General features: G+C 41.4%; 2 protein-coding genes across 5 annotated transcripts in view; one reads left to right on the top strand and one right to left on the bottom strand.

The window, feature by feature from the left end:
- The first annotated feature begins 1,883 nt into the window (after positions 1-1,883).
- On the top strand, positions 1,884-7,040 carry tmem160 (transmembrane protein 160). Its single transcript, XM_044354997.1, has 4 exons — positions 1,884-2,213; positions 2,445-2,469; positions 4,901-4,993; positions 5,607-7,040. Exons 1-4 carry the CDS (start codon positions 1,992-1,994, stop codon positions 5,933-5,935), a joined length of 669 nt encoding a protein of 222 aa, XP_044210932.1. The 5' UTR covers positions 1,884-1,991; the 3' UTR covers positions 5,936-7,040.
- Positions 7,041-10,455: 3,415 nt separating this feature from the next.
- Positions 10,456-23,843, bottom strand: part of npas1 (neuronal PAS domain protein 1) — a 63,908-nt gene continuing 50,520 nt past the window's right edge. For all 4 annotated transcript variants that reach the window (XM_044354666.1, XM_044354665.1, XM_044354667.1 and 1 more), the window contains 8 exons: positions 23,560-23,649; positions 17,018-17,192; positions 16,733-16,845; positions 16,105-16,301; positions 15,829-15,935; positions 15,464-15,611; positions 13,991-14,103; positions 10,456-13,886 (listed from right to left, as the gene is read on the bottom strand). In XM_044354666.1, the coding sequence (XP_044210601.1) occupies positions 12,793-13,886; positions 13,991-14,103; positions 15,464-15,611; positions 15,829-15,935; positions 16,105-16,301; positions 16,733-16,845; positions 17,018-17,192; positions 23,560-23,649 (2,037 nt within the window). In that variant the 3' untranslated portion in view covers positions 10,456-12,792. The remainder of the gene's footprint in view (positions 13,887-13,990; positions 14,104-15,463; positions 15,612-15,828; positions 15,936-16,104; positions 16,302-16,732; positions 16,846-17,017; positions 17,193-23,559; positions 23,650-23,843) is intronic.

The raw sequence follows: 23,843 nt of genomic DNA, 5'->3' as shown, positions 1-23,843 counted from the left end.
TCAGTGTATACAAACATCAGTCTCCCATTGTGTTGGGGACAGTAGCGTGAGAGCGACCAGAGGGTCAGCTGCGCATCACATCAAAGATTTGGCCGCTTGTAAAAGACCCCACTGTTAACACACACACACACACACACACACACACGCAAACACTTGCACGTGAACACACACAAATACAAACTCCCATCTGAGACCCTTGTGCAGCGTTCCATGCTCCTCACACTAAACAATCAGGTATGACAGGTGTGGTCTTTCTGGGTCCCGGTGGGCCAAAGAAGACAAAAGACCCTCAGGAAGAGGCCGTCCACTCATCCTCACTGAGGACACGTGGGAGCACAGATCTCTCTCTCACACACACACACGCGTGCACGCTCATATATCCACACAGCTTCACTGGGTATAAACACAAGGTTATACAGTCTCATCCTGTGTGTCTGTGTATTTTACATAATTTGCAAAGGGAGGAGGAGAGTATATGTTTAAATGTCACATAACTTTTTCACAGCGTAGCTTTCCCAAACTCCAAATACCTCTATAGTTTCCTTCCCTAACAATAAAGGCAATAGGGCTTACAGATGAATGAATGCAATAATAGAGTTTTTACTTATCATTAAAACAGCATTTAAATGTTGATTCTTGTTTATTCTCTCCAGCTTATATTGATGGTGATGTGGGCTAAAGCTTGTTCTTTCTATCTAGTTGCTCAGTAGCTTCAAAAGTGAAGAAGACACAAAAATCCTGACAGATATAAACTGTATATATTTGTGAATGATTTTATGCAGGAATGTGTTGAAACCACTCAACTTCTTTTCATGTTGAGAGAAAAAAAAACTGGTTTTACATCCAGTTAGATCTCTTTGAAGCTTGGTAGCTGTCCAAAAATCACTTAGAATAATAGTTTGTATTATCTGAGTCTGGTAGAAACAAACAAAGCACATTCAATCGACCTAATTTTGGTTATGGGTAGATAATCTCCCAATCTGTCTTTTGTAAAATGTAATATGTAAATATAATGTATAATTTGTGATATATAATTTGCAATAAGTCATACAGTTTATTTACAAAGGTTTGCTGCAAACTGTACTTTTTATTGGATTTAAAATGAATAAAATAAGGTTGTGCATGCTTTTGAAAATCAACAAGTCCATGAAATAAATGGAATCTTGAAGGCTTTGAGTCAAGTTAGGTGTGTTTTTGTGTCCATTATGACTAGACCATTTAAAAGATAAAAAATAGAGGTTTTTATTCATGTGCTCCTTTTCATGATTATGCTATTATTAATTAATTTACCTCTGTATATTTGTAGGTTGAATTTTATATTTTATTTATTTGGCTCTTTTGATGTTTCTCGCCTTGATTTGAACAGTATATAAATAAATAAATGTCAACATGTTAAAACTTATAGTCTGGTGCTGTGGCGCTCCCGTGTGGCTATAATGCGGAATTGCAGGTAGTTTTCTTTGATTTGGGGAATGTGGGGAACTGCTATGACTACTAACCACTATACTGTATATGTAATAGGCTACCAAAAACTCAAAAAAAACTCAAAAAAGAAAACTCAACTGTCATTTATAAAGAAAATTACATTTGACTGACTCCACTGCCTTTAATTTGGTCGCACGATGGCGCTGTATTGATTCTGCTGACTTTTTTCCGTCATCGTGTTTCAACGGAGGCAATTTTTTTTTTTCCTAGGATGCCGAAGTCACGACCCACCTTAGTCTGCCTTTAATTGGCTTACCCAGATATTCTTACCACAATCTTAACCAATCCTACTCCTTATGCCTAACGAAGGCAACGAGTACTAGCCAATCAGAGGCAGAATAGGGTGGGTCATGACTTTGCCGTCCTAGGAAAATAAACAAAAATAGCTCACTGGTGGCTCTTCCGGGTTGTCGTTTGCCGTGTGAGAGTTCACAGGGCATGCAGAGGTCGTGTTGTGCTTTTGCTTTCAGCTTTTATGCTTTTAGCCAGCCGTGAACAGTGATGTGATGGCTTTCCTCAGTTTGTTCATGAGACGGCAGTTGCCGCCGGCAGTGTCCCACTTCGCCCGGGTCGTGAAGCTGGTCCGGCCTCCCAGTGCCGGAGCCCCTCTGCGGAGGCTTCACGGCTCGGCCCGGCTGCGGAGTTCGGACAAGGGACCGTGGGGGAAGAGCCGGGGGCCGGAGCAGCAGCAGCTGCAGCTGACAGACCTCGACAAGGCGGACGCGATGGTAGGTTCAGCCTCGGAGGAAAATATAATCAGGTCATGAAGGGATCCTCCTGAAAAGCAGCTGTTAAATGTCCCAGCTTGTTTTACTTTCATTTATATTACATTGTGCATTCACTGCTGTTCATTTTGCATCAATATTTGGTCTTTAATCATGACAAATATTCGTCAGAAAACTCAAAATACTCATTTAATTAGAGGTTGATCTTGATTGCTTTCTTCTTTAATCTTGCAGATGCTGAGGAAGTCTCACGAAACAGGTAATTTAACTTAATTTCATCTGGGAATTCAACTTTTGTGTGAATTAAGCCTTTAACTTCACACACCAGAGTCCTCATTGATGTGGTATTTTTCTTGCACTGTCCTGGTAGGTGTTGCACACTTGCAAGAGTGAGAGAGCAGAAAATGTCTTTTGGGTAACAGCCCAATTTATGACAGTACAGCAGGTGTTTTGCCTCTGACAGCTAATGGGAAAAGACAGCTTTTGACATCATTTGACTGCAGCCAGAGATTGAGTATGACTTGAAGATTTCACATCCGTGCAGCAGCTATTGTGCATTTTACTGCTCACACTGAAAATGCCACCGTTTTATACCTTATGTAGTTCAGTGTTAAGTTAGACTTTGAAGTATTCAGCTCATGGTAAGAAGAAACTAATAGTAAAGAATAAGGCTGTGCAATGTGTATATATCACAATATGGTAAATGTATGTATGTAATATTTAATATATAACACATAGAATTAATGTTTACTGCAATGACCTGCATTTCACTGATTTGTTGTCAATGCATTGCAAAGCCCAGTTTTAAGCTTTTTGACAAGGCATTTTCAGATAATCTCACAGGTTTTCAGTGAATCCCCTCTTGCTTATAAAGAAGACAGATATTAGCAAAATTATAACTCTATAATCATACTATTCCACTGATGTTGATTAGCAATAATATTGAATTATCACCCAGCCCCAGGAAGACACACAAAGGTCAGGGAGCCAAACCATGAGTGACCACAGAAGGAAGAAGTAATCCCCGGAGAAGAAAAATAGTACAGGAGAGAGTGAGAAGGAATTCAATTGAGTATTGAGAATATGTCATTTAGTGGAGAAAGCACGACTGAGGTATTTCTTGACACGAGTCTGTCATGTGGGTGAGAACATTATTTCCAGCACTGCAGTGGGGAGAGGAGTATGGAGTGATGAGCAGGTAGCACACAGGCTCACATACATGACTGTGCTGTCATTTCAGTCTGACTTTTATAATACCGAGATTAAAAATGTATATGAAAGTTCAGTATTGTTAAGGCAGTGTGTCTTTCCTGCTGTTTTTGTTGAATATGTACGGTGATACAACTTACACCATTATCTTATTACCCTTATCTGATCAGTTTTATTTTTGTTAGTAGGGCTGCTACTAATTATTATTTCCATTATTGATTAATTTGATCTGAGTTGATTATTCTCTTGATTAATCGATTAGTCATTTGGTCTAAAATGTCAAAAAAAACGTCGACCACTGTTTCCCAGAGCTCAGGATGCAACCTAAAATATCTCGTTTTTTTCGGACCAACAGTCCACAACTGAAAGATCCTCAGTTTTCTGTCATAGAAGACTCAAGAAACCAGAAAATATTCACATTTGAGCAGCTGGAACCAGAGAATTTGGCATTTTTTCTTAAAAACTTACTCAAAACGATTCATTGATTATCAAAGTAGTTGAGGATTAATTTTCTGTTGATCCACTAGTCCATTAATTGACTAATCGTTGAAGCTCTACTTATTAGTACATAGAGATTGGTGACATCATGTAAGTTCTTGTGTAACTCTGGCCATCTTCAATCTGACCAAAGGTCTAATCAGCCAGAATAAGTGAAAACACTTGTGTGGGTTTGCAGGGCCTTTAATTAGGGCCTATTCAGTCAAATCAGTTTACTTGATATCAGATTTGCAGTCCAAAAAGGAGAGAGGGAATGACCCGATGTTTGCCTACATATATAATAACAAGAAATCAAACAAAGGCAGCTAATATCAGACCATTTAACCCTTACATATTGTTCATATTCTAACCCTTCACAGGTTCCCCTCATAATTAGTCTCTATACCAAATTTCTGAACCACAAGTCTATATTTCATTAGTAAACACCTCATCAGTCATTAATAAATGGGTGATTAATCCTTAATTGAGGGTTCAGAGAGCAGAGTGCATTCTTCAGTTGTTTATGAGAATAAAACATTCACAATCACACTATATTATGGTCCTATGTTACCTAAAACACAAGAGTCATTATGAGTTCAATAAATCTTATTGAATTTGAAGAATGCAACAACATTTTTAAATGTTTTTTGAATAAATATGGGTCAAATAAAATTTGTATCAGCTACACAAAAAATTGTTTTTGTATTTATTCTGGTGCACTTTAGGAAAAGTCATATAATTTCAGACTCAATGATGTTTAGGGTGTTTTTACTGCTCTCAAATGTACAAATGGGTCAAATTTGAATGTCAGGGTTAAGATTCCATGACAATGAACAATAACAGAACATAATAAACACATCCAACTGTTTAAATGTTTTGAGTAAGGACAGTAATTAGATTGTTGAATGCATGTAAACAGTGTCATTGATTCAGGCTCCTTGTGCAGACTTGGAGTCAAGTTGTAATGTGGCTGCTGTTGATTCTGGTCTACGACTGTTTTGCAGGATTCCTCTCATGGTTCAGGAACGGCCTGCTGGCAACAGGGATTGGAGTCATCGCATTTGTCCAGAGTGAAGTTGGACGAGAAGCAGCATATGGTACAAACTCACAATTTATGTACAGAGGAGCTGCAACCCAGCTTCTAATATAATAACACGTGATACAGTTTATTTACAAAAGTTTGCTGCAGAACTAGTGGATTTAAAAGGAATAAATTACAGATGGAATCTTTTTTTTATTATAGCGCCTAAATACATCAATATGCTTCAGCTCCTTGGACCGCTCTTTGTCCTAAAATCAATCAATTTCTAAGAGAACCTTGTATTGGATATATGCTTTGATTCAGCAGCAGTTTTGAAATAAATAATTTCACAAGGATTTTTGCAATTGACTAAAATGGTGATGTGTTAAAAAAAAAAAAAAAAGGAGCCAAAATCCTTCATGTCTAGCTGTAACCGATGTGTAGTTGAAGCCAGTGGCATCTTGTCTCGTTTAATATAATTTTAACAGCCGAAACTGGCATTTCGAGTGTTAAAGTTTTATTAAGCAAGACCTTCATTAAATCATCAATTAATCATTAAATGTGATCCAAATGTGAGTGTGAAAACCTTGAAAACAAAACTTACATGGTTGACTTCAGTTATGAGGTTAATATTATTTAATTACTGTGAGAAAATTAATGGGATCTCATGTCAACCTGTTTTTCCTCAGCCTTTTTTATCCTGGGAGGAGTGTGTGTGTCGTTTGGCGGTGCCTCGTACATCGGCAGCCTTTTTGCCTTGCGGAGGATGATGCTGCTGTCTGTGCCAGCGTTTCTGCTCCAAAGCGCTGTGGTGGGCAGTGTCGCCCTCTTCTGGCTGTGCGCGGTATCTCTCTACATCGGCCGGCTGGAGGTGGAGATCATCCACGAGGACGAGGAGGAGGATGAGGAAGAATGCCGGGAGTGCCGCGAGAGGCGTGAACACAGAGGGTACCGCGGCTCCCATGACAGCAGACAACATGACACTGAGGACAGTGACAGCAAGGGGTCAAACAAGTAGAGTGTAAAGGAGTGTGTGCTGCTTTGAAGTAGGGTTTCCCCTTGTTCATATGTGTGTGTGTGTGTGTGTGTGTGTGTGTGTGCGCGCAAGCAAGCCTGCATGTTTATGTGTAGGCAGTATGTGAGGCTATAGATACAAACCTGTTATTCATGATGTGAAGATGAAGAAAGACTTTTAGACCTTTTGGAAAACCGGTCAGAGAAAAAGCAGAAACATTGTTAGTAATTTGGTAGTTTGACTGCATTCACTTGAGGTGAATAAATCAGCTTTTTTGTAAGATTTCTTATAATCAGATATATTCAACACTGCTTCACTTACATTATCAATCTGTCTGAAATGTGTGTTTTTATTGTATTATTTTTTACATTCACAGACACACTGCAAAGCCTCATTGAGAACGTCACATATTTGTAAGTTTACTTTTCATGGCACTGTATGCAATCATTTTTAGGCCATTTATTAGGCTTTTTCTCAGCCAACTGTTGTTGTCTTATCATCTTGTTCAACATAAATAATAATGTGATTGACTACTTGAAGTTTTCGTAAAAGTCTTGAAATAAAACAAGCTGGTGGTTATATGCTGTGACATCTTGACAGAATGGACATATTTTGTGCATGGTTCAGGTTCTGTGTCTGTTCTTTATTTTAAATTGCAACTCAATGAGGGCTAAGAATTTATTTTTTACAGAGGTTTTAATTTACCCTGTAAAGTAAACTTTTTATTTTTATTTTGATAAGGGCAATAGCACTTTTGTCAGTTTTTTTTTTTTTTTTGGTTATAGTAGATCTAGACTTTTGGAAACAAAGAGTATTTTTCACAGCTTATTCTGTGGTTATATTTTTTGTGTTGTATTGTTGAAACATATGTACAGTACCTAAATGTAACCATGAGCTATTTTACCTTTTGATTGAATTTCACACTGTCTGGTCATCAATATAATTACTGTTTAATGGTGGTAAAGAATAGCTAAAGAAAAGTTGGTAATATTTAGTTTGTATGTGGGAGTGGGGTTCACTATTGTTTACTTTTCTTTGCATTTGCACCACTTCCAATGCACCTTACTGTACATACAGTAATAAAGCGACAGCAACAGTCAAAAAGCAAGAGTGTGCTTTCTTTGCTTTCACATTTAAAAAAGAACAGTGATTCTCAGCCAGGGGATCAAGATTCTGGCCTCCTCCAAACGGTCACAAGATAAATCTGAGGGGTCATGAGATAACTAAAAAAAAGTCTCCACACTAATCATTGCTTTTTTTAATGCAATACTGGATAGTTTTACCTTGAGTCCTTCAAAAAATGATTCAAATCTGACCAGAAATTTCTTTTCTGACATTTTTTAAAATTTCAATATACCCATCTCGTTTGGTGGGTACCAGCGTGGGCCATAGATAAGATTATAGAAATACTGAGGTCATGATTCCCACCAACACACTTCTTTACCCCTTTCTGAGAATTTTGTGCAGACACCAGGACAACTTCTTAAAATTGTTCAAGTCATTGATTCTCATACTTTGTTTATCAAGTTAACCGTTCAATTATATTTTGTAGAACATTTATATTCCAGCATGAAGGTGTAAATGCTGTCTCAAAGCCTTCTTCGCATGAAGGAATGAAAATAGTTGACACAGAATCATTTCTTTCTCTTTGTTTTCAGCCTAAAGCTTGTCCATATTAAGTCTAAAAAATCTGGGAATCAGCCTATAAAACACCAACCACATGTACATTTTTATCAGTGGCTACAGTGCCATTTATCAGTGGCACTGTGGCTATGGCCCAATTATTAAGAATTAACACTCCACAAACATTCTTATAGAAATGTAGGCAAAACCTGCAAACATTTCTGCCCCAGAGCCAAAAACAAATGGCCAAAAAAATTAAGTTGTGGCAAATTATCAACACAAATAAGTCAGCACCCTTTTAAGATGTTGTCATATTTTGGAATTATTCAAATAAGGCCAAATATAATGGGTAAATACTGTCAGAGCTAGTAGTTCATCACCCTACAATAGGAGTCAAAAGATGTATAAGCTGTGCACACATACATGCAGTACATACATCATTTTTATAATGAGGTGCTCATCTGTGAGCATGTATGAATATATGAACTGGACTTAGCAGCATGTGGCTGTGTGTGTGTGTGTGTGTGTGTGTGTGTGTGTGTGTGTGTGTGTGTGTGTGTGTGTGTGTGTGTGTGTGTGTGTGTGTATGTGTGGGAGTGTTGGTGATGGGGGGGCTTTGTCTGTGATAACTATCTCTGACTGGGTTAGGGCAAAGGTCTGTGATATCTCCCAGCCATCGACACACAGTGTTACTGTTGAGACTCACCTCAGAGTCACCCTCTCTTCCTCTCCTCCTCTGTCCTTCGCTCTCATTCTCCTCTCCACCCACCTCTCCCTCTCTGATTCCCATGGCGTTTCAGTGCAGTTGTGTTTCACATGCAGGGTGTGTCTGGATGGCTGCTGCAGTGTGACCAGCACCCCACCTCCTCCCCTGCGAGCCCCTCTCCTCCCTCCTCTGCTCTCTCTCCCTCAGATCCTCTTCTACCCTTTCGCCCTCGAGTCCTTTCTTTCTGGACTCCTCCTCACGTTCGCACCTCCTCCCTCTCCTCTCTTCTCCTCCGCGGCTGCATCTGACTGCACAGGTCTGTTTGGCATGCAGGAGGCTCCTGAGGCCTGGCGCGTCTAAAGGGCAGGGCGCCCAGAGGCAGGAGACGCGCCCTCACTGACAAACACCATCTACCCCAGACCCCGAGCAGCTACAGAAACCAAAACATCAGCCACAGACCCATCTCCAAGTCCATGTCTGGCCTCATGCATCTCCAAACCTGTAGCTTCACATCTGCACTCTCAGCTCTGAAAGTAAGAGCCATAACCTCTGCTCATTTTTAGAGCAGATTGCTCATCTGCTCTCAGGTGTTAAATGCCATGCGTATGGATCAAAGGATCTGCCTTGAGAACTGCATTAAGTATGGATTGGCCTTCTCCTGGCTGAGGGGAGAAAGAAGATTGTTGGGAAACAATGACAAAGATGAAAATAGTAGTGGAGGAATGGAGGGAAGAGAGAGCTGTGGAGGTGTAGTAAGCCCATGTAAGGTGGAAGCTGTCTGGGTGTCTCCCTATATCCCTCACTCTATTATTCCTACCCATATTTTTACTCTTTCAAATGCATTTACATGTGCTAAGGTATTTCCCCCGGGAGCGCGACTCCAATTCAGGGGGTAAGATAAGCCATCAAAGTCACTGACAGAGAGGGCGTATGGGTGACTCAATGACAGGCTGAGTAGAAGACAGCCAGTCAGGAGAGCTGCCATGACTTGTGCACACACACACACACACACACACACACACATACACACGCACAAATAGTGCACACAGATTTCCACTGTACAAGCCGCACCTTTACTTTGCTATGTAAAGACTGTACTCCACAGAAAAAGATAGCGATAAAGAAGAAACCAGAGGTTATTTCGCAGTTTTGTTCGCAGCACATCAGCGTGCGTGCAGACACACACACTTATACAGTAGCCTACATACACTTTTGCACGTACAATGGCATTTTCTCCCCAACAACTGCTCTTGTTTAGTATGCGCTTCCTTTGGTCTTGAGGAGGAATGATCCTCACTCTAATGAACTAGGGCCTGCCACTTGAATGTAAAACAGGATTTAACCCGTCTTCAATGTCAGAGCCCCTCCCTGGGGCTGCTTCAGACAACACACACACACACTCACGAATTCATGGAGATGCACGCACACACACGCACACACACGCACACACACACACACACACACACACACACACACAAGCAAACCATCCAATGTACACACACACACACACACACACACACACACGGTAATGCACGCCTGCATATAGTCTCTCATAAGTGAGACGCTCATAATGTACTCATATATACACACACAGACACACACATACGCTGTGCTTTTGTCTTCATTTTTAAAACACCTTTATGGCCTTTGTTGGATCCAACACATTCAAATAATGTCCTGGTGCATCACTTCATGTCAGGGTCGATCTCACCTGCTCCACACTTCACTTTTTTTTTATTAAGGATCAATAGTGTTATGTTTTATTGTGTGTTTTATTGTGTCTTGTCTACTCCAGGGATATGAAAGATGACAACTGCAGCGTTCGCCCTCCTGATTTGTTTATAACACATAACTATTTTCTGTGACACAGACATCTTTTATATTTATTCTACCACTGATTCGTCCCATGTGTTTTTTACTCTCGGCTGTGTGTTGTTTTAAGTTATGTTAGTCTCATACATATGGTGAAAAGGCTGTGTAGAAATGCTAGTCTAATATTAAGACGTAACAAATATAATATATGCTATGCAAATGTAAGTTCAGAACAAACTTAACTGATCTGTTTGAATCACACGTGGAACTATGAAAAAAATTAATAGAATCCTGCATCTTAAATGAGTTTTTCATCGTCGGGTGTGTGTTGAAATCATGCACAGAAGCAAGAAAAGAAACAAGGAAACCCTAAGCTGTGCTCCTCTACTGGAATATTTTTATTGTTATCATCATCTGTATCACTGTTTTTCTTTTTACATTTGTTCATTTTATTTGATGAGCGGGTGGAGTATTCACAAAGATGGGAGGATAACGTTAGATTCACAGTGATGGGCAAAGGGTTAGCTATTTAATTCAACAACAACAAAAAAAAAAAAAAAAATACACGCACAACATACACACACGCAGGCACGCAAACACACATTATACCATTAAACACCCGAGAATATGTGCGCTCACACATATTTGTATGTGACAGCTACAGTATGGGTGTGTAGTGCACATTGGATCCGAACAATTAGAAATGTTTTTTTTTTTCTTTTCTTTTTTCTGTCAGACATTAGAACATCAGACATTCCCACAAAAACTGAGCCCTCGGATCAGATGGTCGACCATAATCTCAATTTGGAAGAAAAAAAAGTTACATAAAGTGTATGGCATGACTCATTTGGATAACTTGTTTTTTAACAGATAATATGAATTTAGGCGTATCTTGGCAGCTCCATTTTAAGGGTTTCATTCCAAAGTGCTAAAGAATTAAGTGATGTTTCTGAGTATTTATATCATGGATTATTATTGTTGATAATGTTGCCATTTTGCAGCCAAAGGTTAAAAATTGCAAATCACCTCACAGATGTTTAATTATGATTAGTTTGCTGTATTGATAGCAAATATTTTTAAAATGTTAAATGTCATGTCACATTTTGGAGTGAAATTTCAGAGTTTTTTTGAGTGTCTTTTAGACAAAAACTAATTTTTTTGTGAACTAACCAGTTCAAATAGGAGATTAAATATTCTGAGCAGTAATTTGAAAAAAAAAGTTATTACATTTTTCTCATATAAAAAGTGTTTTGTGTTTGTTTTTTCAATCCTGAGAGGAATTCCAACTAGTGTTTTACATTTCCACTTTTTAATTCAGAGCTTTATTCCACAGTTGACTGAATTGAACTGAAACCAATATGAGCATAATTCTGATCAGAGTTCATTTTTATTGACCTCTAATGGTCTTCTTTTTACGACCACACCAGGTCTTTTAATTTATCACACACCTGCCTTTTTAAATGACCATTTATTCCCTCTACTCCACCGTGGTCAGGCTATGATATTAGTGACCACTCTTGCATTGTTTTCTGTTTTAACAGGATCACACAGAGAGTGTTAAGTGATGAAGTGCTTTGAGTTCACACTGGAACACATTTCAATAAGTGCTCAGAAAAACACAGAGGTTTTAAATGATAATAAACACTTTTCCTGCCTAAAAACATTTTCAGAAATATCTCTTTTTTTTAAAGAATAATAAAAAAGGTATTTGAATGATATTGTGCATTCAATAAAACAATGTTATTTTGCTTAACTCGACATGTTTTTCATACCGTCCTGCCATCTGTTTTATCCGAAATCAAAAATAATTAAAAAAAACCTTTAAAAAAAACAACAAGAATATGGCTTTCATACACAAACACAACCGCAGCATCAGAATATACTATAATTAATTCTCACTCAGTTAAACAAATGACCTTCCTATAATCAAACAACAGAAATAACATCTCCTGTCTGCATTGCATTTTCTTCCCTTATAGATTATGGAATGTCTGGGACTACTTTATTCATATTTTTGTCCCCAACAGTGTGCTTTAAGTATGGCGGACTGATGAATACTTTTTTTTTTTAATTATTTAATATTTTTGAATCTCAGTACAAAAACATCTGGCGAGGGCTGCCTCCATCTCTTTTAAGGGAAACCCTATAATCAAATTCTCACCTCGATCCCAGTATAAGAGATGAATTATATAATACTGCAATAATAAAAATTTATATTCCAAAGTCATTTTCGTTCCTACAGACAAGTGTCCATCTCTTTCTACTGGCTTTACGGTTAATTGGGTTAATTGGGGTGATGGTGAGGAGGATGTGAGCTGAGGGTCTTTATGGTTTTGTCTCTATATACAATATGGCTTCTCTGAGTGGAAGAGACACAGAAATCAACACAGTTATCTAGAGAAAGACACAGAGTTCATTATTGTTGTAGAGACGGAAAGTCTTGAGGGAGAACCAATCAAAAGTTTCCATGTTCTGTTTTCTCTGAGAGTCACTGTCACTTGTCCACAATACGCAGACACAATAATTCCCTACGGCAGTGGCTTGTCACATACTTTAAATCTTAGTTATTCAACTCATTGTCCAATCAGTAACGTCCTTAGAGGCTTAATGTCCTGCCACTTCAGTCCCTCTGCCCTTTTCAATGTCTCTCTCTGCTCTGTCAATCCGCTCTGTCCTTCATTTTTATTTTCTTCTCCTGTCACCTCCTCCCCTCTCAGTCTCAGTCCTCCTCGGAGCCTGCAGCCCCCCTCAGTCCATTCATACAGAAGGGCAGGCCAGAGGAGAAAGGGCTGTCAGACGGGGAGAAACCACTGAAGGGTGGCAAGCCGGCTAGCCGCTGTAGGTGGGGGAAGAAGGCCGATGGGGGTCCCTTGTGGTGGTCCGAGCGTAGCTGCAGGCCATCGCTGTGTCCTGTGCTGTGGTGGTGGGAGGGGGGCAGCTCAGGTGGAGCGTAGCGGATAGTGCTGGGGGCGTAGAGGCTCTGAGGGCCCTGCGGGCCGAGGGCAAGGGGGTGGAAGAGGACCCGTCCTGCTGCACCGCCTGCAGCCAGTCTCTGTAGCAGCTCAAAGTCAGGACCTGCACCGCTGCTACCCCCACTGCATCGACTGACCACCCCCGACACAACCCTCTCTTCACGGGGCAACGGGGAGGACACGGACATGGCGGGGGACAGAGCTGGAGACGGGGGAGTGAACAAACCTTTTGGGGGGGCTTCACTGCTGGATGAGGAGTCGGGTATTGGGGTGGTGGGGCTGTCACCGTTGAGGCTGCTGGAGGGTGTGTGTGCATGTGAGGGTTGGGGCTGGGTGGTGTGTGTGTGTGAGGTGGTGGTCTGCGTGTGAGACCCCCAGCGCCCCCCAGTGGTCAGGGCTTCGTGTTCAGTCTTGATGCTGGGGCTGCCAGGCAGGGGAGACGGGGTCACTACACTCTTCAGCTGCTGGATCACAGCCCGGCCGTTGTGCACCCTGCCCCCCCTCTCCCCTCTAGTTGGGGTGTCTCCTCCCCTACTGTGTTTGCCTCCTCCCCCGCCGTCTTCTTGTTTCAATCTGTCACTGTCTCCCCCCTGGTCCCACTCTGTCTCTTCCTCCTCCTCCCCCTCACTTTCACTCGCCAGGTCCGAGGAGGCTGATACGCTCTCTTCGGTGTGACGGAGCTCTTCCAGCCTGCGACGGGTTTCAGGTGGAGCGCCCTCGGGGTCGGACCTCAGCAGGCGCTTCCTCCTGTCCTCTGATTGGATGGCAGCAGCGGTGAATTTCTCTCTGCCTTTAGTGTCAGGGTCACTCTTCCCCACTGAGTTCTTCACTGACTGCGAGCCTGAGGAGGAAGGAAGATTTATATGATAAGAAGACGTGTTGGCAGGTGTTTCTGTGTGTCAGTGGGCATCATGGGAAGGTAGTAATGTGTGTGTAGTTTCCTACCTCGGGTCTGTGGGGAGCTGTCAGTGGGAGAGGAGCTGACTCGAAGTCGCTCTGCTCTTATGCTCTCTGGTAGCTGCAGCACATCCAGGGGTGTGTCGGGCAACTCTGTTCGACTGGATGGATGGATTAATGGAGAGGAAAATGAAAAAAAGGAGAAAGGGAGGGAGAAAAGGTGGACATATACACAAATGAACATCTACCACTTAAAGCCACTTACAGCTTTAAAAAAAAAACTATTGCTGTGCTGATTTGAGTGAATACTTAGAGATGGAAATAACATATAATCAGCCTAATAACAACCTCCAATAGCCAAACTGCCTCACACCTTTGTAACCTCCACCTAACACACACCCAAATCTCCAAACAACAGCGCTTATCACACATACACAAGCACTGACACATGCAAACAGAGATAGTCAGACCCCGCCCTCAAGACACACACACACACACACACACACACACACACACACGCACACACACTATGCCCCACTCAGCAGCCCACCTATACACAGTTAAGCTCAGACAAGGAGGAGGCTGTTGGAGAAGTTAATGAGCTCTTGTAATTACAGCACTAATTAACTAAAACACCATTCAGCCCCAAAATTCTGACATCCATTTGTTGTAATTATATAGCTTCTGTCCAATTAGCATTGAAATTCAGCCTACTCCTCTTGTTTTTGTCTGACTGCTCTGTCACTGTGCGCGCATTTTTGTTATGTACTGTGTTTGTGGATGCGTGTGTGTGTATGCGCATGGGGCTTCTTCTGAGTATATTTGCATTAGTGTCTGGGTGAATATGTGTATACAAGAGAGAAATAAGGGAAAAGCATATTTTGCCGAGGTTATTGCAGTTGTTGTATCTGTGTAGTAAATAAACAAATCCTTAGACAAAAGTCATAAGGTATTTAAAGAGTAATTTTTCAACTTAAACACAAACCAACAGAGCTTAAATTTACTGCAGCTCTAAAACCCAAAAATGCAAGTTTGATAAATAATAAATAAACTAAGTACAATTCATTTTTTTTAAAAAGCCAATAAGTAAAGAGATTCATTTTTTTTTAAAAATTAAAAATGGTTTGCCCATCATAACATTATCCACTGTAAAAGCCTGTAAAGCTGAGTTATGTTCCACAATTGACTTACTTTAAATAAAAATAATAACATGCTGTGTGTTGGCTGTCATTTCAGTCATCTTAAAATTTTCATCATCATTATAATTATATTTAAAATTTATATAAAATATAATAAGTATTAACTTTAACAGGCACTGGTAATGTGCTTTCCTTTGATGTCACAATTTTGTAAATGTCCTCATCAGTTTTCTTGTATGTTGCACTGAGTGAAACTCTTCCAATAATCCCACTCCATTTCATCATCTATCCCTTCAAAGAATCTCTGTGCACAGTAAAGGTACAGTATGCGTCTATGTTTACATTTGTTTCACATTGGCAGTCCTGCTGTGGCTGAGCTGACCTGAGAACGTAGTTGACCCAGATGACGTTGCGTTCATGGGGGGCTTTGTGGTTGATTGAGACGGTGGCTGTGGATTGAATCCACAGGTAGCCTCCTCTCCTCTGGAGCCAACGGTAGTAACCGGTCACCACTTGGCCTTTCCTCAGCACTGGAGAGGAAAGTGGAAAGAAAAGGATGTATATGAGGAAAAGAAAGAGGAGAGGAGGGAAGAAAAGAAGTCCAGAGTGAGTTTGGCAGTTCATGATGATGGCAGCAGAGGGCGCCTATCACAACAGGACAGAATATGATTTCAGCAGGCGCTCCAACATTCATTAAGCCCTCAAGTTCAGACAATGTGTACAATGGCAGTAGTGGATGTGACTCACAGTCTTCATGGCTCTGCCGGAGGTTCTCCAGATCTTCTACATGGATGAAGTGGTAACAGGTATGTCCCACCACCTCTGCTGGGGTCAGATCCATATACTCTGAGATCCTGTAAAGAAATGCAACAAAAAAAAAAACATTTGTGCACTCATCAGGAGCAGATGTGTCTTCTCAAACCACCAACAGGCCCACCACTCCTCTGCCAACTCCTCATGAAAAAACATTAAAGTAGAAGCGCTCCAAAATCATTAACCACACACAAAATAAAAACCCTTTACCTGTTCTCACAATATGTAACCTGTAGGTCCATGTTCACTCGGAAGACAAACATCTGGCTCTCCATGCGGACTTCATTAAGAGTGGAAGGCGGAAGTGTGTGTGCCAACGCAACCAAACCCAAAGGTCGACGCACTGAACGTGTGGAGCCTGGAACAAGTGCAGGGCGGCAGCGGATTCGTCCCGTCACATGGATCACCTGAGAAAAAGAAGAATGCAACAGTATGTATATGTAAGCTGACACACAAGGTTATTTTTGCATTTCCTGATGAATTACAACAGTAACACAGTGCAGCAGCATTAAGAGGAACTCAATAGAAACATTCATCCATACATATTAACATAAAGACAATACAAATTTAGATTCAAAGAATGCAGCAGCACTGGCTTTACAGCACTGAGTGCAGTAAACTGTTGTGTGCAGCAGTCCAGTGTGAAATAAGGTCACAGCCATAAAACACATAAAACGACCAACGTGACAGTGCTATGAAACACTGTTGGTGCAAAACAAAGTGACAAGGGTCTGCTTGTTATTTCACCGTGCCAAGAACAAGCAGGTAAACAAGGAAATGTGAATTTATAAAAGAAATGGTTTGAATTTCTAATTATTTTTTCCTCAGGCATTTGTACCTTGTATCCAGAAGACTTGACGTGCAGGCCTCTTTTGGTGAGAGTGGACTTCATGCGGATGAAGAAACCGCGGTCTGGAGGATCATCAGCAGGAGAATGAGGACTAGATGGAGCTGAGGATGACAGAGCAACCATATGCATCTCAGAGGCAAATAATTAGTCAGAAATCGAATTGTTTTTTTTTTCTTTTTTTAAATTTTGACAACGCAAATTCAATCTAGTAACTGAAGTATACTTTTTTCTTTCTTTCATTTTCTTTCTATAAACTGACTGCAAGATCAGTACCGGGTTCAGGGGTGCCAGCTAGGGAGGAGGTGGACGCAGAGCTGGAAGCGCTCTCGGGGGCCGTGTGGCAGCCAGCCTCGGCCCTCAGATGTGGCCTGATCCCCAGCCGCTCTGCCATCTCAACGTGGTCCGCTGGGTGGATGTAATCAAACACACTGCTGCCGGTCAGCTCCACCTGAAGAGTGGTGCATGCATTGATCAAAAACAGAAGCTGGGAGCACAACTACCTACACATGAGCAAGAACACACACGTGCACCCACACATAATAAAAATCAATATACGTTATGACAGGAAAATGAAAATGTTGCTCTGGGTTACAACTCAACAAGGAGAGTGGAGGTTGCAAGACATTCCCATACACACACACACACACACACACACACACGTACATACATTCAAGTCCAGTCTCAGAGGACCAAGTGACTACAGTATTACACAAATAAAACCAGGGAAGATAAAAATCAATTGTATTTGCTGATTAAAAACAGGTGAACTCCAAGTATCTCCAAAGGTCACATTACTATTCTTCTTATTTCCCGTGTCCCTCCCTGCTACTTCATTCAGTTACAGCCAGCAGTCTATCCCAGCAGGCATAAAGAGCAGTGCATCAGCTCATACAGCTCTATATGATCCTATCATCATAATGCATCATAGTCGCATCTCTAATCATTTAAAGGTAATAATGGCTCTGCTCTTGCATGGCATCCATAAAAGGAGCACAATTGGAGCAGGTGTGATTCCATCTGAAGCTGTATAAATGAGCGTGTGTATGCCACTGTGTGTGTGTGTGTGTGTGTGTGAGAGAGAAATAGAAGGGGGGGTTTGGAGAGCATGCATGCCTACACACATGTATGCAAGCTTCTATTACATCTGTGAAAGTGTGTGTGTGTCTGTGCATGCGTATGCCAATACTATTCCATCTGATAAAGCCGTGGCTGCAGCAGCCTCACACCCTTGTCTGTAGGACACAGCCATTTATTACCGGATTAGAGCCATTTACTGCAGGCTTTATGGGAGCTTCAGCAGGCCCTCAAGGACATCACAGCCAGGGAGTGAGCGAAGGAAACGGGGAAGGCGGGAGTGGAGGAATGAGAGCGATGGACAATGAGGGGTAAAGATGGAGGAAACCCCCACTGAGTGAAGGAGGATAAGTGAAGGGATAGAGGTTCTTAGTCTCAGACATACAGGGTTTAATTTTCTTAGGGGTTGCCCTGTTGCCCTGGAAATTTGCCACCTGTAATAAACTTTATAAAAATCCTAGATTTGTGTGCATTATATGGAGCAATTTTCTTACATCCTGAAAAAATGTGCTACTACTAGACTTTGAAAATATGTAAAAATGCCTACTGACTGATTTTCATTTATTTACTCATTTATTTTGGTTTTTTTGCTTTTATTTATACCAACAGTGGTGAAACAGACAAAAAGTTATAAAGGTGTCATCATTTCAAACACTGAATACAGAGGCCATATGAAATGTGTGAAAATGTTTAAATGCAAAAACCAGTAAATACATGTAATCTCTTAATCCCTGTGTTAATTGTTCAGTTATCTCTTGTTATATGATAAATATATATTTGAACAAGTCACTTTTGAATATTTTTATATTAAAGCTCCTCTTTTCTCTTCATTGTAAAGCTTTGAAATATGAATGAAATATGACTCATCTTGATCTCAGGGTCATATATACACAAATGTATCCAGTCAATTGAGATTTGGGGCAAACATTTAACCCCACCTATCACATAGAACATCACATCGTTAGTGCATAGGTTGTAGCAGCTACCATCATCATAGTTGGACATACGTGTGGGTCTCAGCTGGCAAAAACTTTGCACAGTTGTGCTCTATTTTTTTCATTTCTCCCTCATTCTCCCCTGCCTGATCTAAGAATTCAGGTGAGGGAGGTGTGGCCAGGTGGAGGCCAACTCTACAGCTCCATATCTCACCATCTTCACAAAGCCACGCCCATGTTTGAGTGATCCAATCAAATCTGAGGGATCTGATTTAAATTCCTCTTGCAATTATACCCTGTACGCATATTCAGTTTCACTATGAGCTACATTAAAGAATATAAAGATACTCTAACTTCATTTCATTGTGACTTTAATGTGTTTTAGCAGTTATTAACCATAGCATAGATTAAGGAAAGCACCATCAATGTAAGTTATTGTTTGCAATAACAGAGAGAGGGGCAGAATGGTACTGTAACTCAAAGGAAAAAGTATATCTCCAATTTTTTAAAAATTAATTTCATATAACACCCTTTAAATTCAATGATCCATTATGCTTAAGGCCCAAAAAATATATTGAGTATTGAAGGGATTACATGAAAAGCTTCACAACACCCTGAATCTACAGAATAAACCATTCTTACAACCATGCAGATACAACGTCAGCAGTGTAATTATTAGGTGCTGGATTTTTCTGCCGCATTCCTTTTGATTCTGACATCAAAACTGACTTTTTCATTAAACTTTAAAAATTAAGAGTTTGTATCTATGCATTAAGACGCAGGATATTTGACAAGAAAATGGACTGGGTTTGGTTTCTGAACCTTGCTTTGGGCATATTTTATTACTGATTACTGTATATCAAGATAGATCTGTCTGTCTTTTCATCTATCTATCTGGGGTCAAGGAGCCTGTATTTTATGAATAGCAATTCTTCTGCAAAGGGACTTCTTGTCATTTTAAACAAGGACTAAATTTACCTCTGCTCAGAACAGTGGACGAGCCATCTGAAAGAGACACAATCCCCTGGCCCTATGGTATTGGAAAACAAGGTAGAGAGACAAACAGGTCCTTATGGGCTTTACCGGGCTTAAGACCTATCCGAATAGTATCACTCCATCACAGGCAGGAGGGAGGGATTGAAAAAAGATCAGACAGAAATGAAAAGATGAGAAAGAGACGGCGCGATTGAGAGGATGAGTCAGGCTCAGATGTAAAAACAGGTATAGAATGTGACGCGAAGGGAGACGTGAGGAGAGACCGAGATCATTCAAATCTATGTGTGTGTGTGTGTGTGTTTGTGTGTGTGTTTGTGCGTATATGCAAGAGCACGACGCGCCTCTGTGTTTCTCTGTGTATGTGACTAGACTGTCTGTTTTTGTGTCATTGTGTGTCATTGTTTGTGTGAGTAGTTGTCTGTCAGTGCATCTGCGTGAATGTGTGTGTGTGTGCAGACATGCACGTGCATGTATGTATGGCAGTGTGGTGGGGGATGAGGGGGAAGGGGGAAGGGGGGGGGCACCGAGCAAGGGAAGGAGAGACATGATATAAATAATAGCAGGGGGCTTTAATATGTATGAGGCATCCGGGCAGTGGTCCACAACACACTCTCAGCCCTCAGCCCTCACTGACTGATGGGAGAGGAGAGAGGGAGGGAGGGGGGGAGAGAGGAGAGGGGGAGAGGTGGGAGGGGGGAGCGGGGGCTGCATACTAACCATTCCCAGATCAATTCTCTCCTCCCTCAATCTACCATCCTTCCTCCCTTCTCTTTACCCCATTTATCCCTTTTCTTTCTCCTCCCAGCCCCTTCTGTGATACTCTTACTTCTCCATCCTTTCTGTCTCTCCTCCCTCCGATTCTTCATGTTCTGCCACTTTCATCCACTATCCACCCTTCTCTTGCCTCCTCTACTTCCCCACTCATCTGCTGTGCGGCATTCCCAGGTTTAACTCCCGTGCTTCCAGCCAGGAGACCCCCGGTGAGAAGAAAAATGATACCTGCAGGTGCCAGGGGAGTGGGAGGTAGGCTATGCCCTTGGTCAAGGTGCCTGACCTGGGCTAAGCCGGCTAAGCAACCCCCCTGTCAGGGGAGAGGCCCAGGGTGTAAGCCAGGGCAGAGGGGTCAGACAAGGGGGGACAGGAGACGGCAGGGGTGGTCCACAGGGGCAACATGCCCTCTAAAACAAACCACCAGTTACACTTTTCCACTCAGAACATCGTTTGTTTGTCTGTCCTTCCTCTCTCCCCAGTGTCTGCCTCCACTCGCCAACAAAGTACATCGAAGTGTTTTTGTCCTCTTCCCTTTCTCTCTTTTTGTATGTTTTTCTTTCTCATCATTTGTGTCCATAAACACACTATATACTCTCCCCTCTCATATATCCCCTAACTCACTCTATCTGCCCTTTCTGGCTGTCTCTCTTTCTCATCATAAACCCCCTCCGTCCCCGCCCGCTCTCATCTTTTCAGGAAGGTAAACGTGGCGTTGTATGTTCAAGGTTTTGAGCGTAATCTTCGATCATAAATAATTTTATTAGAATGCTGATGGCTTAGGCCCTGTTTGAGTAGATGTGATGGGTTAGGCCATCTGCTCAGCTGATAAGAACAGCTCTGTTTTATTAGCATCTCCACCAAAGCCTCGGCTGTCTTGTTTACCTAGGCAATTCCAAAGAGAATTTCATTCCTACTGCACATTTAAACTCTATTTACACACTCAAGACTCTCTCTCTCTCTCTCTTTCTCTTCTGTACCACTGTCTCTCTCTCTATTTTCCCTTTCTCTCTCATAATTGTCTGTCTGGTTCTCTCTGTTTCCCTCTGTTGCTCCCCTTTTGCTGTCTTCCAGCTTTCACCACTCTATCTTACTGTTTTGGTTGGCTGTCTTAACTTTTTTTGCTCTTGTATTTTTAGTCTGTAGATGTGAGTGTGCATGTGTGTGGGTAAAGACTGAAGGAAACCCCAAACAGCTCTTACATTCACAAAAACATATTGAATCCTCAGCACGCAACATTAGGTCTGCTTACAGGACAGATTTGTATTTCTACGTCTTTATGTTATACCACACTCTGCTGTACTCATTCCTCCTCTTCACACTGGCTGTGAGGAGATCCCTTCCTACATGACTTCAGTTTTAAGCTGCATTCATAGTTGCATGTTAAGGGGTTTAGGCGGTGGTGCCACATAGCCGCCATAGGCTACAGCTGATGTGCATCTCCACAAAGTCTACACTAGAAAACTGCAAGAACTGTGATTGGTCAGCTTAGGCTGCTTGTGTTTTCTTCGATAAATTTCCAATGCTGGTGGAGATCATTGAGAATGAAGACAACATGCAGCAAGTTGAAAAAATGTTCAATAATCTGCTGCTTTTCAGTAAAACAAATCTAACAAAAACATCTCTACTCTTACAGTACATTAGAGGTCGCAAAAATGGTTATTGCACTTTGTACTGTAGCACTTGAAGGAGTCTCTTATTCAGCAATGTTAACATTCCCATTGTTGTTTTGTATCATAAATCTGATGAAAGAATGCAAACACACAACCCACAGTTACTGTGGGGAATATAATTTAAAGAAAGATGTGGCCAGATAATGTAGAATACATTCATCTGGTGTTGCGGGTGTGCCATCATCAGGTGAAATGCATGACGCTGAACTATAAATCAAAACCTCCAGTGCAACTGTCTACAGCAGGACAGTCCATACATCCCCAAGAAATAGGAAACAAAATCAACTGTACAAGCATTCAGCTGAACATAATATGAGGCTTCATATGAGCAAATGTAAGTTAGACAAATCAAGTGGGTATTCACTTTTAGTTCTTGTAGTCATGTAAATCTGTTGTTTGTGTCTGGAAACAAACCCACATGCAGCTACCAGGAAGTTTTTTTCTGCCATGGCTCAGCAAGCAAACACTGTCCGTGGAAACACAAAGAATGAACTTCTTAAGAAAACTGTAGGAAAATACCCACTTGATTTGTTTAATTCAGACTGCTTAAGCCTCATATTAGCTTTGTCTAAACTTTAAAACACACTTTTACACCGAACAAACACTTATATTGTAGTCACATTAGGAAATTGCCACGTTGAAGCCTGTATAGTCAAGGGGAATGATTACAGTGACTGATTACTCTTTTAGCCTACAAATGGCATGTGAGTATTGTACTAAGATAAACTAGAAAAAATCTGAACTCATCCTTTAATGTTGCAAATTTCCACATTCAAAAAAACACTCAATTACATCTCTCTCTCCCTCTTATGCTGTACTGATTCTTCTTACTTCAAAACATCCCTCTCTTATCACACCTCTCCTCCTTCCCTCCCCCTCTCTTTCTCTCTCCGGCTGTCTCTATCTATCTTCCCATCCCCCTTGGTGTTTTTCCCCCTCCCTACAATCAATGTGGCTTTTAAGATGCCTATCGATTTGTTCCCCTAGACAGGCCCAGCGCGCTGGGGCGACACTTTGATTGCTGGGCCAGTAATTACTGTTATTATTTATGCATCTGGGCAAAATGGCAGGACTTAACATTCACAGTACAAGAGGCCACAGGCAATCAACAGAGGTGAGCACCTGGAGAGGGAGAGAGGGCGGTGGAGAGAGGTAGAGAGAGAGTAGCGTTGCGCCCGTGAGAGTTGCACTCCAGAGATGAGCGTGAAGAGTGCAGTTAAAGATATTCACACTCACACACACACATACACACACACACACGCAGACACATGAAAGCAGACGATAGGTACACGTGTGCAAATGCACTTGTATACAAAGGATTATTCTAGTGTGTGTATGTGTGTGTATGTGTGTGATGAGTTTGTCTTACCTGTGAGAGTCCCAAGTAGATAGAAACTGTCTCTGAGATGTAGAGAAACCGTCCCTCCTGACTGACCACGAACACAAAGCCATCCAGAGACTGTGCACATATAAAAACACACACACACACATACACACACACACAAACATACACACACACACACACACACACACACACACACATGCACACATAAAGGCAAACAGAAACAAGACAGACAAATTAGAGCAATTAGCGTGTATCGAACAAATTACAATGAGCAAGAGAACAAACAACCCGTCACCCCTCGGCCTTCT

Source organism: Thunnus albacares, chromosome 6 (assembly GCF_914725855.1).
Source record: "Thunnus albacares chromosome 6, fThuAlb1.1, whole genome shotgun sequence".
Taxonomy (NCBI): Eukaryota; Metazoa; Chordata; class Actinopteri; order Scombriformes; family Scombridae; genus Thunnus; species Thunnus albacares.
Note: the sequence above shows the minus strand (reverse complement) of the source record. Positions and strands in the feature narration are given on the sequence as shown.

Bases quoted from the DNA above. Each gene is read 5' to 3' on its own strand.
- tmem160 (XM_044354997.1), top strand. From the start codon at position 1,992: ATGGCTTTCCTCAGTTTGTTCATGAGACGGCAGTTGCCGCCGGCAGTG. The intron at 2,214-2,444 runs GTAGGTTCAGCC...TTAATCTTGCAG, and splicing joins TCGACAAGGCGGACGCGATG to ATGCTGAGGAAGTCTCACGA. The intron at 4,994-5,606 runs GTACAAACTCAC...GTTTTTCCTCAG, and splicing joins TGGACGAGAAGCAGCATATG to CCTTTTTTATCCTGGGAGGA.